Here is a 15,050-nt window from a genome sequence, read left to right as displayed (position 1 = left end):
ATGAACACTATTACCTATGTGTGTGATTGGATGCACATTTTGAACACTCTAACCCCCGTTTTGCATCGGGGATTATGGACGCGTATCCAATCGCTCGTTGAGCCATGCGCTGCAGCCAGCGCACGGTATTACATTGGTCTGATGGTGAGGCAGAGTGTTATTTTCTCCCTGCTAAATGAGTTATAAATGTAGCAGCATGTGCAAACCAAAGTGATGAAATTGTGGAGGGGGCTGCAGCATTGGGTGTGGAAGATTGAGATGAGATAATTGAATTTACTTAAAAAGAAATGTGTGAAGCCAATGTGAAGAGGGATGATTTGTAAAGCGCTGATCTCATAAGAGATGATCAAGCAGCCCATCATCTCCTCTGATGGGATATTCTCTTCAGTCTCAAGGTGTTTAGTAGGTTTTAATCAGTACTAAATCTGTATACATCTGTATCTGTCTGTCTGGCTGTGTGTGTGGGTGTGTGTGTATATATATATATATTAGCAGCAGTTTAGATTAGCTATCCCATGTTGTTAGGGTTACCAAATAAAGTGCATATTTAATAGGTTTATGAGTGTGACATAATGGGCCGGATTTTAAAAGCCCTGCGTGCGTAAATCCGGCTGAATTTACGCGCACAGGGCACTCGCGTGCCGGCGTGCCAATTTTGCATAGGCCGCCGGCGCGCGCATAAGTCCTGGGGCTTCGTAAAAGGGGCGGGAGGGGCATGTCCGGGGGTCAGGGGGCAGTTTGGGGTGGGTCTGGGGTGTGGCGCCGGCCCAGGGGCATGGCCGAGGCCTCTGGACCAGTCCCTGGGTCAGGTGATGGCGCGCCACCAACCCGCTGGCGCGCGCAGATTTACACCTGCTTCGGGTAGGCGTAAATATGCCGACAAAGGTAGGGGGGTTAAGATGGGGATGGGGGGTGGGTTAGGTAGGGGAAGGGAGGGGAAGGTGAGGGGAGGTGGAAGGAAAGTTCCCTCTGAGGCCGCTCCTATTTCGGAGTGGCCTCGGAGGGAACAGGCAGTGCGCGCCGTGCTCGGCACGCGCAGGTTGCACAAATGTGCACCCCCTTGTGCGCACCGACCCCGGATTTTATAAGATACGCGCGGCTACGCACGTATCTTATAAAATCCAACGTACTTTTGTTCGCACGCATCCTGTTTTTGAAAATGTACCCCAGAGTGCCTAATGTGCTACAAGGGATAGATAGAATGATTTCATGTGGGGATTAAATGGCTTATGTTTGTTCATTTTTGTATATGTGGTTATATTTGAATAAAGATTTGTAGTAAATGTCTTTCTTGTAATTAGGGTTTGTATAATTCTTTGTGTGTGTGTGTATATATATATATATATATATATATATATATATATATATACATATACAGTATATATAATTTATGGACATGAAATAGTGATAAATCACCATTTGGAATGATCAAAACTGCTGATTATTGGTGGCAGTAAGTTGTCTCTGGACTCACCTGTCAAAATGACAGCATGAAAAAACAAACAAACCCAGGGGCCTGCTTATTCCACTTTTCCTGTCTCTCCGTTGACATGTTTATACTGATCCATCATTGCAGCAGCATTTACATAAGTTGACCTTTCAGTTCCCACCACATTCATATTATTTCTCTTTTATGCTGAGCAATAACTGGCCTCATCTTGAGAGAGCTGTACCCGCTGAGGGAGGAAAAAAAAACCTAATTATGCAATAGTTTCTCTCTGTTTTTGTTCCAGTTGCGTGGTGGATGAGATGGATTTCTCAGCCATGGAACTGGATGAAGCTCTCAGGAAATTTCAAGCACATATCCGGGTTCAAGGAGAAGCTCAGAAAGTAGAACGACTCATTGAAGCCTTTAGGTATGGCAAGTCAATAGCAAAATGCAGGTCAAACGACCTGTGCCTGATGTCTTCGGCAGTTTACTGAATCCCTTTGGACCTTCATTTATTCAACGTGACACTGGCTGCCTGTTAAACTCTGGAAGAGTTGAAGGCTCAAGGTGGTTGGCTGGTTAAGTGCTGTAAGCTAAGCCTTTTACAGGTCTGAAGGGCAAAAAAGGAAAAAGGGATTAAGTTGTTTTCTTTGATATTTTATAAAAAGAATTTGTTAGGCACATTTCAATCAGAGAAAGAGAAGTATTTCTAGAGAATGAATGCCCTGTGCATAAGCCAATGTAACTGCTCAGGATCCAAAGGAATATCCTGTTTAGCTTATAATGGGTGATAGTGACATTGGTTTTTCACTCCATTCTTAGGGAACTTCGTTTTCAATTTTTATTTTACTTTTCTTGGGAATTTATTAGTGATTGCTACAAGAGACATCTGTGGGGAAAAAAACATGGCATGTCATTTTTTGGGGTAAATATCATGTGGGGTTTTTTTTGTTGTAATAAACACTAATATATTCCAAGGAAAAATGAAAATTAAAACTGAAAACAAAGATTCCCAAAGTGTAATGTAGCATGCAAACACCAAAACAAGTGGAGGGTGATGGATGGGAGTTGCCAGTACAAGAAAAAGAACGAGGTTTGCCTGATTCACAAAAATATTCTCCTTTAAATTCTATGGGGAAAAGATAAAAGATGTGTTTTGTAAACTGTAATACAAAAGCAACAAATCTAGTTTTCACAATTTCCAATTTCCTGCAGAATATTTTCACACATCTCTATGTGAGAAAGCACAAAAAAATCTGTATTTGAATAAATGTAGATACAGTGTCATTTGTTGAAAAGTATCAGATACTCCTGCACACAGCAAGATGTCCCCAATTGTCTAGTGGACATAATTATGGCTTCATTGCACAGACCACCAAAATTATGACCTTGATACAACGTACATATGTGAAAAAGCATCAATTTACAGTACCTAAACTGTCATATTGGTCATTATGATTCCTGACTTTACAAAGTTCATCCTTTTTATGACCTTAGTATAAGTAAAGTCTGTTCTAGAATTGAAGGAATTTTTATCCTGATTTTGTTAAGTCATTGGACTTAGAGAATCAAACAGCATTGGCTTAAGAAAGCATATCAGTCCCATATTACAAACTAAGGGCCTCATTTTCTAAGCATTTTCCCATAGACACAGAATAGGCAAAAAGCCCTAGTAAATCAGAACCTAAATGGAGTATTTATTTATTGAAAATTCAGTAAGGCAAGATTAATAATACTTCTGCATAAATGTACTACATTCCTGGTAATCTTTCTCTAAAACATGTAAGGAGGCAAGTTATAGTTAGCAGAAATATAATAGGGACAAAAACAGATCAACAGACTTATATCGAAGATAATTGAAGAGAATGACTGAAAGGAAAGGTGTCAGTGATGTGAACGTTATGGATGATGCATAGCATTCTGTGATAAATCTTGCAAGCTTGGAGTCACCTGATGCCATTGCAGCCAGAGAGCACAGTGACTTCCATTGCATTAGACCACATTAATTTATGGTGACATTCCTGAAATGCTGTGATTGAGCTAAGATTAGCATGTGTACATTTATGATAAACATTAGCTGTAGCGTCTTGAAGAGCAAGCTTTGTGTGAGTAGTTTGTTTGTCAGTCAGAGCTCCCAATGTCTCTGGTCCTTTCTGTCTTCCTTCCAGCCAGCGATACTGTATCTGCAACCCAGGTGTTGTGAGACAATTCAGGAATCCCGACACCATCTTCATCCTCGCTTTTGCCATCATTCTTCTGAACACCGACATGTACAGTCCAAATGTGAAACCTGAACGCAAAATGAAGTTGGAAGACTTTGTCAAAAATTTAAGGGGTAAGCAGGCAGTGGATATTGCTTGGACTATTTTATTGTCCCAGTTTTGGATTGTGTAGTCTATTTTTTAGGAAGTCTTTGGGGCCAGTATTGTTGGTGAAGGAAAAACAGATTAACGGATGTGATGATGGAGTCAGACGCTGGGGGAAGCATGTTGATGTAGAGGATTAAGCTTAATTGCTGGCTGGGGTTGGGTTTCACTCTGCTACATAATTGGCTAAAGATACCAAGTAGTTGCTTCATCTTCCTCTGAATTACTGTCAGGCCTATACAGTACAGTGCGCTAATTTCTTCCGGCACCGGGAAAGTGTACAGAAAAGCAGTAAAAACTGCTTTTCTGTGCACCCTCCGACTTAATATCATGGCGATATTAAGTCGGAGGTCCCGAAGAGTAAAAAAAAGTTTAAAAAAAAAAATTTGAATTCGGCTCGCGGCTGTCGGGCCGAAAACCGGACGCTCAATTTTGCCAGCGTCCGGTTTCCGAGCCCGTGGCTGTCAGCGGGCTCGAGAACCGATGCCGGCAAAATTGAGCATCAGCTGTCAAACTCGCTGACAGCCACTGCTCCTGTCAAAAAGGAGGCGCTAGGGACGCGCTAGTGTCCCTAGCGCCTCCTTTTGCCCGTTTTTACCGCCGGGCCTAATTTAAATACTGAATCGCGTGCACCGGCGAGTGGCCGTTCGCCCGCTCTCCCGCTGACTTTACTGTATTGGCCTGCGTGTAAAGCGAGCTTTTAGGTAATTACATGGAGACTTGCCCTTGCTGGATCTCTGGTCCTCTCTCCACCTAATCAACTGGGTCACCATGGATAAAAAGTTTGAAAAATGCTATTTTAATACATTCTGTATCCTCTAATAAGACTGCTTGCTGTCTTGGAATCTGGTATATCCGAGGACATCCTGAAAAAATATGTTCAGCCGAAACTAAGCAGGTTTGTACATTTTGGAAAAAGTGGAACCTATTCATTTTTGTAATTTCTGGTTGGTAAACAAAGGTTAAAAAAACAAACAAACCAAAACTTCTCTATAACTTTCAGCCTACCCAAGAGTGAAACAAAAACTGACAAAGTGTTTCTTAACCATTAGCAAAAGGAACAGTTCTTCTGTGCTAGTAAATGGTTCTCTTGTTTACTGGAGCATAAATAACCACTGCACTGTACTAGGCAAGTCTGCAAAATGTTCCCTGCTTTGAACTTCCTGAGAGTATGAAAGCTCCAGTGAACATTTATTTGTGGTCTGGGTTTCAATAAAGGATGAAAGCAAGACTAGCTCATGACACTCTGAGCTACACTGGCATACCCCAGCAATGGAAATAAGAAAGCTGCCAGGTTATTTGTTCAGTATATTAATTTGTACCATGAGTGTGACTTGTAGCAGAGCTCTAAGTCTTAGTCCAAGCGTATTTATAAAACAAGAGATTATACCGAGTCATTGGAAAAGCAATAAAGATTTAGGTTTTACAATTTCCACACTTTTCTATTTCATCTTACATTTATTCCACCTTAATAATGGTGGATTTCTGCAACTCCACCATTATTAAGATGGAGTTGCAGAAATCCACTTCTTACCCCCTGGGATAAGCAGCATAGTATCTATCTATCTACCCCTTGGGATCCTGCCAGGTACTTGTGACTTGGATTGACTTCTGTCGGAAACAGAATACCGGGCTTGATGGACTTTTGGTCTGACCCACTTATGACAAGTTTTATGTTCTTATGTTCTTTCTTGTTTAATATTTTCATTGCAGTTTTCTTTTTAAGAAACATCACAACACAGGGTACAATTTAAAAGGCCTAGGTAGGATCTGCGCACCTAATATAAGGAGTGAAGGGGTAGATCGTGTGAATCCGCAGAAGTGGATTTTCAGTTACCTAAAAGTCTGTGCATGCTTTCATAATGAGTATTCTTTTTGCCAAATTAAAATGAGGCGTTCTGAGGGCATTTTGTGGAATAAATAAATAAAATCATGGTTGGAAGCTCCATGTGTACATTTTATTTTTGAAGATGCACACGTGCAGTAGGCATGCTGCTAATATGTGTGTTTTATTCTGTCATTCAACACCGTTTAAGTATACATGCTTATATCTAAAAGCATAAAAAATCCTTCTTGTGTTGGACAACTGACTGGGTTGTGGCGGACAGAAAGTTGCATGCCTGCTTTTTGAAGTTAGACACCTTATTGAAAATGAAACCTGGGAGGGCAGTTTTCAAAGGCATTTGACCTGGTAAACAGGAAATAGTCTGACTGAAAATTGCGCTCCTCAGATGTGGCCGAAAGTATATGTGGGAATCACAGTGTGAAAGAAGTGATGCTGTGGGCGTGTACGGGGGCAGGGGGGAGTGGGGAGTGGGAAGTGAGGAAAACTGTACAGGCACATTTGGTTTGCAGATCTCTGTACGCTGTTTTGACCTACCCTCCCTCTATCGCCTACATAAATAGCACATGAAAAGCATGTGGACACTTTTAATGCAAGTGCTTTGCATTTGCTGATTTTCAAAGTGAAACGATGCCAGTGGTCTCTCTAAAAATTTGCATAAAGATCGTACATTAAAAGGGTCCATGTAGTGCACACCTCCATGAGCTATTTGAAAATTTCTCCTTACGTTTAGTGGATTTGGTGACAATCTGTCTGTCCTCCCAGAGCCTGAGCAGACTGTTAGGGACACCGAAACTCCCTACAGCGATTCAAGCCCTGTAGCCAAAACTTCTCAAGAAACAGTGCAAGAAATTGGCCTAAATAAATTTCTGCCATTCATATGCAAATGTACCATACTTCTGTAGACCCCATGAAGCTAGCTAAAAGAGGGAGTCTGTTAGAATCCAATGAACTGAATTACCAGGAGTCTGTGTGACACCAACTAAAAACAGATACGATCATGGGGACTGCTAAAGTGAACAGGTTCTGGTTTGCCTCTTTCTGGGTTCTTGTGGAGTAGCTCATGCAGTTGATCTGGGAGAGGGGCTAAAACTGCAGATTCTGTCCCTGGGAGACAATTCCTTAAAGAGAGCTGCTGTTTTCCTCAGGCGTGGACGACGGTGAAGATATTCCAAGGGAGATGCTGATCGGGATTTATGAACGGATCCGCAAGCGTGAGCTGAAGACGAATGAGGACCATGTCTCCCAGGTTCAAAAGGTGGAAAAGCTCATTGTGGGGAAGAAACCGGTAAGTTAATTTATGCATTGGAACTTCAGCTGATCATGTTAGGTGACCAAAAGATGCCGGGAAGCAGATGCCAATAAAGACCTGTTCTTAGCCCAACAGAGATGATCAGTAACCATCCCCTGCCCCTTACCCCCCCCCCCCTCCTAAAAAAAAAGAAATGCGGCTCACACATTAATAATACGAGTAAGGTGCAAATAAGTCATTCATTTTGTTAACCTTTCTGTTTGCAAGAACACAGGTACCTGCCTTGTGCAAATGCACAACCCCTCAAATGGCAAAGCTTTGAATTTGAACATGTATTCACTATTCATGAGAAATTCCTAATTTAAAGAACAATAGAAAGCTCCATTCATCTTCACGCATGCAGATTCATCCAGCAGCCATGTCTGCGCCGGGTTTAATGGTGAAGTATCTGCATTTGAATTGGCTCCAATGGACTGACGCATGTTGTTGCAGAGTGATGCCTTGGGAAAAGCATGTTTCACCTTCTTGCCATCAGTAATGACCTTTAAGTCACCGGAGTAGGAAGCTGAATCCATTTTTCTATTTCCTTTTGTTTTCCAGTTGCCAACCCCATTGCCCACTTAAGGAGAGAGTGTTTGGTTAGGCAAGCCAAGGTCTTTATGGTTGAAAATGATTCCTCTTAACAGAAACAAAATTGGTTGATACTGGACGATAAACATACCATTGACACTGTTCCTCGTGAATTGTTCAGCTGTAAAGCATTCCAGACCACAAAATGCTCAAATGCATGATTATATGAAGAAGACCTTGCAACGCTTTTTGGCTTCACATTTAAAGCAAGGCTTACCTCTCCCTTTGCACAGAAAGACAAGGAGTGTAAGATGCACTTTCATACCATAAAGACAAAGAACTTAATAGTCGCTTTACACAACCTAAAGGCGAACGAGCTTAGGCCCAGCATGATTTGTTTCTGAATCCCTTGCTCCCTGGTACAGAAGGGATGTGTACCTGAAATGATCCATGCACTCCGTACCCAGCTTTACCTCAGGATGCAGTTACAGTGGACTCATGGTGTTCTCATCTGCTGATGTCATCATGGCTGTGAGTGTGCACTCTTGAATAGAAGCATGTGCACATGCTATTAGTTTGCAAACATAGTATACTATAGCGTGAATTCACAGTTTTGTTGGGGAATATTTGCAGGTTCCAACCAATGCAAATTTCTGAATCCTATCTTGTTAATCTTGGTCCCTCTCAGCAGTTACTTAAATATATCTATATTTTTTTTTTTAATGCCTCCTATTGTTACTACTACTACTACTATTACTTTACATTTCTCTAGCGCTACACGACATGCACAGCGCTGTACAAACATACAAAAAGGCAGTCCCTGCTCATTAGAGCTTACAATCTAAAAAGACAAACATACAGGACAAGAGATTTGGGGTATTTCATAAAGCAAGACAATGGTTAAAAAGAAAAGAAAGTTAGTTAAGACTAAAAGCAGACAATCAGGCATAAGATTTAAAAGCGGTTTCAAAAAGGTGGGTCTCTAGATGGGATTTAAACATGGCAAGAGAGGGAGCATGACGAACCAGTTCAGGAAGACGATTCCATCACATGTCACTGCCTGGTGGAAAGCACATAGCAGTGGAGAGAGATGGTTTGCTGGGAGACCTGTGAGGAGCAGGTTGCAATAGTTTAACCAGGAGGAGATGAGTTCAGGAATAGTTTACAAAAACTTGACAGAAACACAAGGCAGACTATAAAAGTGAACTCTGTAGACAAATCCCTACATTTTTGGACAATACTTGTGAACAGGCAAAGTGGGAACACATAATCTGTATTCACAGAGTGCCTCTCCTGTTGTCTAGTTGCAGGAACTGCCGATGTGGCAGATTGTATGAGCAGAGATACAATTGGCTACAAATGAAGGGATGCAGAAATACAATTCTTATTATCTAGGATTACTTCAGTTCAACAGCTATGATAGAACACATTGTTCTTGCCCACAGCTGATTGCTAGTTATGAAAGAATTTGCATTACACTTTCAAGGTTTTGTCCTGTTCAGTGTAATTATCAATCTGTGGTTTATTTGTGTGGTATTGTGTTGTGCAGCAAATGTCTATCATTGGTTTGTTGACTATCTTACTTTCACTGTAGGTGCAAAATGGTCACTGCAAGAAAAGGATGGTGATGCTGATGAAGCTAAAACATTTTTTTTTGGTCTACTATAGCAAACTACTTAAAGCTGCAGTACTAACAAAATTTATTAAGTAACTCTTTTTCTGATTTATATTTCATTGTTGAAGAGATCTTAGGAATGCAAGGTTTTGAAGGCATCTCCTGATTAGCCAGGCCACCATTTTGAATTTAAAAAAATTGTGGTGTGTGTCTCTGGTGGCCCTTGTAAGCATCCCATGGAGAAGTATCAGTGACAACTGTGAAGCAGTTTAAATTTGATTCAATTTAGTTTATTAAGTTATAAGCCACAATTCAGTAAGTAATTCAAGACACTACATACTGTAATATAAAATAAAATCCTTATTGTTTTCATAAATATGTAAATACATTTTTATCAATTCTTTATTTTTTTTACCAATCATTCCAAAAATGTATTCTGGCTGTGAATGACAACCCTTTAGGAAGTAATCATTATGAGTAAAAAAACACTCTACAAAAATGTATATATTTCTCTGGTAGATATATAACCACCTTCTATGACAATCTCCTCCAAAAAGTAACTTAGAGAATCAGTCCAATTCTCTGAATAATTTAAGTCATCTTTTGTAGGAAATTGTCATAGAAGGTGGTTATATATCTGCCACTTGAGAATATATGTTTTTTGTAGAGTGTTTTTTGACCCAAAATGATTACTTCATAAAGGGTTGTCATTCACAACCAGAACAAATTTTTGGAATGAATGGGTCTTTTTCACTCTTTTATATATACATATAAATAGCACAAATTGCGATACTTTAGAAAATCGCGCTAATGGGGGGCGGTCCTGTGCTAGCCGGCAGCAATCGCACCGCCACGGTGCGATCGCTGCCGGTTTCGCACCCAATAGCGCCACCATAGAAGGTGTAGCTATTGGGCGCAAAATAGGACGCGAAAAGGTACCTACCTTTTCGCCGTCCGCTGCGTCTTCGCGGAGTCGGCCCCAGTGATGCCCCGACTCCTCCTCTTCTGGGGCCGACTCCGCCCCATCTTGGTATCGCATGCGTTAAGGGACTTTTCGCGTGCGAAACGTCCCTTATTGCGTGCGATCCGCCTGGTAAATGACCCCCATAGTCTATGGCAGGAGTGGCCAACTTTGGTCCTCAACAGCCTCAAACAGACCCAGTTTTCAGAATATCCATAATGAATATGCATGAGAGAGATTTTCATTCGTTGCCTCTACTATATGTAAATCTATCTCATGCATATTCATTGCGGATATCCTGAAACCAGACCTGTTTGTGGCTCTTGAGGACCGGACTTGGCCACCCCTAGTCTATGGGATTTCCTGTTGGTTAATTTCCTTTGACAATATATTTTTTGACTACAGAATATAAATCATAAATACATGTAAATAACTAATACATAAACCAGCACTAAAAACAATATTACAAAAACATATTAAATAGTTGAATAACAATAAAAAACCTAAAGCCCTTTTTAAATAAATTTATTAAAGCAGCAAGTATGATATTAAAGAGTGGACTTAAGAATGACATTTATAAGATCATGGATTATGGCCATAAAAAAACTGCATACATTTAATATAAAAAGTATAGGAATATAAGAATTATGACAAAATGAGAAAAGACACCTAGAAGTGAGACCCAAAGCAGTTGATTCTGTGAGGCATAGCTAGTACTGCTGCTTTAAAACATCAGCTAATTTCTTAACAAAAGCACCTCAAAATCAAAACTCATTTGAGTGATGATCATGTAAAACTGATTGTTTGATTTGCTTTTCATAATGTTCTATGTCGTTGAAAAAATATGTCTTTCTTTCAGCTACGACATTCCAAACATTGCTAAGAATTAATGTTTTAACTACAAGGAAAAGTTAACAGACGATAGTTGCATTTATTTTTTAACCTATGCAAACGTGTGTTTCACTCCATGAGAGTTTGCCTGACATGCTCATCACGTGTTTACTTTGATGTGGTGCTGTGTTTTTCCAAAGTTTAATGAACTTGTATGTGTCTTTCCACTGTAGATTGGATCTCTCCATCATGGACTTGGTTGTGTAGGTATTTCTTTTCATATTGATTCATGGCTTATGCTCCATGCTAGACTAGAGTCCTGTTAATACTCAGACCTCTCTTTGCTTTGTACTAACATCTTTCTTGTACTCTTGCTCTTGAGTGTTGGGAACGTGGGCTTATTTGTAAGTACTTAATGGTTAGGCTAAGCTTTCTATTTACTTCTTTCCATGTATCGATTTAGCAAAGTAAATGCATCCCAACAGTACAAGTTAGGCCTTGCACTATGCACTATATTTCCACACCGTTTTAGATCATCCTCCTGCCTGTATTTTCACATTTATGCTTAGTGATTTGCAAGAGTCTGCATTTATTGTACACTCTTATCAGTCTTCATAATGTTTGGCTAGCACTTATTCAGACTACTTAAATCAACCCTCTCTCTCTCTCTCTCTTTCATTGTATCCTCATGGCACGTCATTGAGGAAGTGTGCAGCAGAATTCTCAGATTCACAGGAATCTGGAAATGGACTGAAGCCACCATCTTATCTCATTTCACCCAGGCCACCTAAGCTGGGGTTTGAACTGGTGGCCTAGAGGTGAAAGTGTGTTTTGCTGTGACCATTCCCCTGAGCCATCTATTCATCCCCCTGCCCCTTATAATAACTATGAAAATCTCAGATCTGTGAACCAATGATGTGGGAACTCCCTCACCTTATGGAAGCATGGACCCCAGAACTATGCTCTGCTTGCTTAGCAGCTCACATGAACAGGAATATAGCCCTATCCTGTCAGATATACATCCTGAGACTATGGGCCATGGCCACAGCATTGCCTGCTTGCTCAAGCAGTGGATCAAAACTTCTGTCTTTTACTACTTATGTTTGCATAAAAACACAGAAATGACAGTCTGCCCCACCTCTGATCACAACAGTTGTTTTCTTGAAACCATCTTTATTTTACTTTTATTTTTTATCCTTGGATTCTACTTCAAAATGCCTTTTCGGGTGTGCACATGATTAATTATACACATGCAGGCTGGAAAGGGATTGTGGGTGCAACTCTCATCTTTTGCAGCAGATGGAGAAGCAAAAAAATGGATGCAACTCCAGGTTAATAGTTTCAGTGAAGTCTCTCTCTCTCCCTTACCCTGATATTTAGCAAAGTACGCTGAGAGATTTCTTCCCATGCTTTATTTTTTCTTTAAAAATAAATCTTCCTGGGAAGGAAAGTAAAGTGTAGTAACATAGTAGTAGTTGGCAAATGAGGCTCTCCCAGCTCTCCTTGACTCACATAGGAGAGGCCATATTACATTAACTAGATATTAACCAGTTTAAAGAATACAGTAGATGAACACTTTGCAAGTTGACTGTACTTTTAAGCCTTCAACATTCCAAACTCATGGAGCAAAATCCTCCTTTACCCTAAGCTACAGTCCATATTTGTTTAATATAAAAATGGGTGATGGTGTTTCAGTTTTAAACACTGTGCTGGTTTCATAACCACATTAAATATAAAGCAAAACTCTTATACTTTTGAAAAGAACCATTTGCCCCCTCTCCCTAGGAATCTAAAAATGAAATCTAAGCAGTACAGTTCCAACAATCTCTAATTCCATATTTATTGCAAAAGTTCAGTCAAAATTTTAAAAAGATTATCTCCATTTAAACTCAAATAATATACCCTTGATTGTCCATGTGGCACTTGTCAGTTACTTTAGGTCCATTTGGGGTATTTTTACTACTGTGAGATGTTTAACAGATGTGCAAAATGATTGTGATTGCACTCATGAGCATTGCCTCTAATCCAGGTACTCATCTATGGATAAGGTTTATTGAAGAGTTATTATCAACTGCCATAATTAGAGCTTCAGAAATCAAGGTAGAAATAGCAAAGTCCTCAAATTTTGTCAGTTTTACCCAGAGTAAGGAATTCCCACGATTACAATCATGCAACTGTGATGCACTAAACTTCGCCTGCAGGCAAATCCTGGGATTTTGAAGCGAAGTTCATTATGATCATCATTTTGCCCCTCTCCGATTGTTAAAAGGGCTATGCTAGGAACAACCACAGCTGTTCTCTTTTATGCAGGGATAAGTGAGCTTTAATTAAGAGGCATGATTCTGCAACAACTCTCACAAATTCAATGCATGCCTATTAGCTGTTTTCAATCCAGTTTGCTTTTCTACTAAACAATATTGTTCATGTTCAAACTCAAAGATGGTCAACTGACTCAACTTTTTTTCTTTCTTTCTTTTAAGACAGGTTGACCCACTCCTGCTTTTGCCCCTCTGCATACTTGGAATCCTCTTTAGAGAAAATCCATTAGCACAATTGCAAGCATGCAAAGGGGTAAGACCAGGACTAGCTCACCCTGGTCTGAAAAAGATGGAACCGTTTGGTAACCTTAACACAAAATGCTAATTGTAGGCGCTTATAAAATTTAGAACTATGGAAATATATTTTATTATTTTTGTGTATTCTGTACCATATTGCATTTTTATATGAGAAAAATGATTATTCCAAGTTTAGTATGAAATCAGTGATAGAATTACACCTGAATGAAACAATGTGAAGCGCTACACTGGTCCCTTGGTTCAGAATAACTTGTGTTTCTCAGGCAACATGTGAATATGAAAACAGAGGGTTGTTCTAATATTTTTTTTGTTGATTTTTGAATTTTTTTTCCTTGAAGAAATGAAGTCATTGACCAACTCAAATATGCTTTTCTGTGTATTGTGCATGCCATGTGTTCCTCTGTGTCATAAGCACATGAATTAAAATATGAACTCATTAACCCACTGAAAAAAGAATGTATTCATCTAGCATCTCATAAAACCTCTTTATTGTACTATGCACCCTACAGCAAAACTACTTGACAGCTGCATTCTTAAAGAGCCTGTTGCATATTCCAACTTACAAGTGTTCCATGTAGCAATAACACCTGATTTTGTGAGTGGTTACTACAGACACAAATATGAAAGACAGCTCTTAAGGAACTAGGTCCCTACCATTATAGATTGTGGTTTGTTTTTTAATTCTGTGACACGTCAACTCTAATTCTGTTTCAGATCTGCACTGATATTATTATGCTGGTCCTTTTGAAGAGCTAGTCCAGTGATCCTGAAGTCTTAGCAATGTTTGGAGTTTCAGAAGACAAGAGTTTACACTCAGCAAGATTTAGGTTACTCACTGAAACATGCACGGTGCTTTTTAAACCTGCAGGTGCTGTCCTTACCCCATCGTAGACTTGTTTGCTACTGTCGGCTCTTTGAAGTTCCAGACCCCAATAAACCTCAAAAGCTTGGCCTACACCAGCGAGAGATCTTCTTGTTTAATGATCTTCTTGTGGTATGTACTAGATAAGCAAAAATAACCTTACACTTGAAATTTAGAGATGCAAGGATAAAAGGATGCATCGCCTACTATAATTTATTGTATAAAATGCCTTTTCTTCTCTGGATTTCTCAACTATTTTAATGCCCTTTCCCCGTGGATGAAAACCAAAAAGTTACTGCCTCTTCATCTACATCTGCCTTTGTTGGTATTAGCTATGGCGTCACGCTTACCAGGACCATGGATTGACAATAGTGTCTGTGCTATGCTGTTAACTTTCTTTGTGTCAGGAGGTTATCCTTTCTAATTGAGAATCTTTGTTCATATCTCAATGGTTCAGCATTTTAAATGCTTCCAACCTTGCGGGATTGCAAGATATGAATTCAGCAACTCTTAGCTAAGAATTATTTTTCTTTAGAAATTGTATGTGAATGGGTTATTTCCTACTTATTTGAATGCATTTAATAGCTAATACATTAACAACAATCAGTAGTTCATATGATATTGTAAAGCAATAATGCTTGGCCAGGCTTTCATTTTATATCCTGCACTTACATTTCTGATAACTTGTAGGGTGAAGATCAAATGAGTTTTACCAGCCAAGAAATGCAACCAGAGTACAAAAGCA

The 15,050-nt window shown here is 39.7% G+C and overlaps 1 protein-coding gene across 11 annotated transcripts in view; it reads left to right on the top strand.

Moving 5' to 3' along the window:
- The window catches only part of IQSEC1 (IQ motif and Sec7 domain 1), a 1,385,758-nt gene that overhangs the window by 1,324,580 nt on the left and 46,128 nt on the right, over window positions 1-15,050 (top strand). For 9 of the 11 annotated variants that reach the window (XR_003856582.1, XM_029600817.1, XM_029600816.1 and 6 more), the window contains 5 exons: window positions 1,734-1,856; window positions 3,598-3,764; window positions 6,787-6,926; window positions 11,101-11,130; window positions 14,312-14,437. Coding sequence is in view for 10 of the 11 variants with exons in the window: in XM_029600817.1 (XP_029456677.1) it covers window positions 1,734-1,856; window positions 3,598-3,764; window positions 6,787-6,926; window positions 11,101-11,130; window positions 14,312-14,437 (586 nt within the window). In the remaining variant the exon portion in view is untranslated. The remainder of the gene's footprint in view (window positions 1-1,733; window positions 1,857-3,597; window positions 3,765-6,786; window positions 6,927-11,100; window positions 11,131-14,311; window positions 14,438-15,050) is intronic. The other 2 variants (XM_029600819.1, XM_029600818.1) reach the window with 1 other exon arrangement.

The sequence above is a fragment of the Rhinatrema bivittatum genome, chromosome 4, assembly GCF_901001135.1.
Source record: "Rhinatrema bivittatum chromosome 4, aRhiBiv1.1, whole genome shotgun sequence".
In the NCBI taxonomy this organism is placed as follows: Eukaryota; Metazoa; Chordata; class Amphibia; order Gymnophiona; family Rhinatrematidae; genus Rhinatrema; species Rhinatrema bivittatum.
Note: the sequence above shows the minus strand (reverse complement) of the source record. Positions and strands in the feature narration are given on the sequence as shown.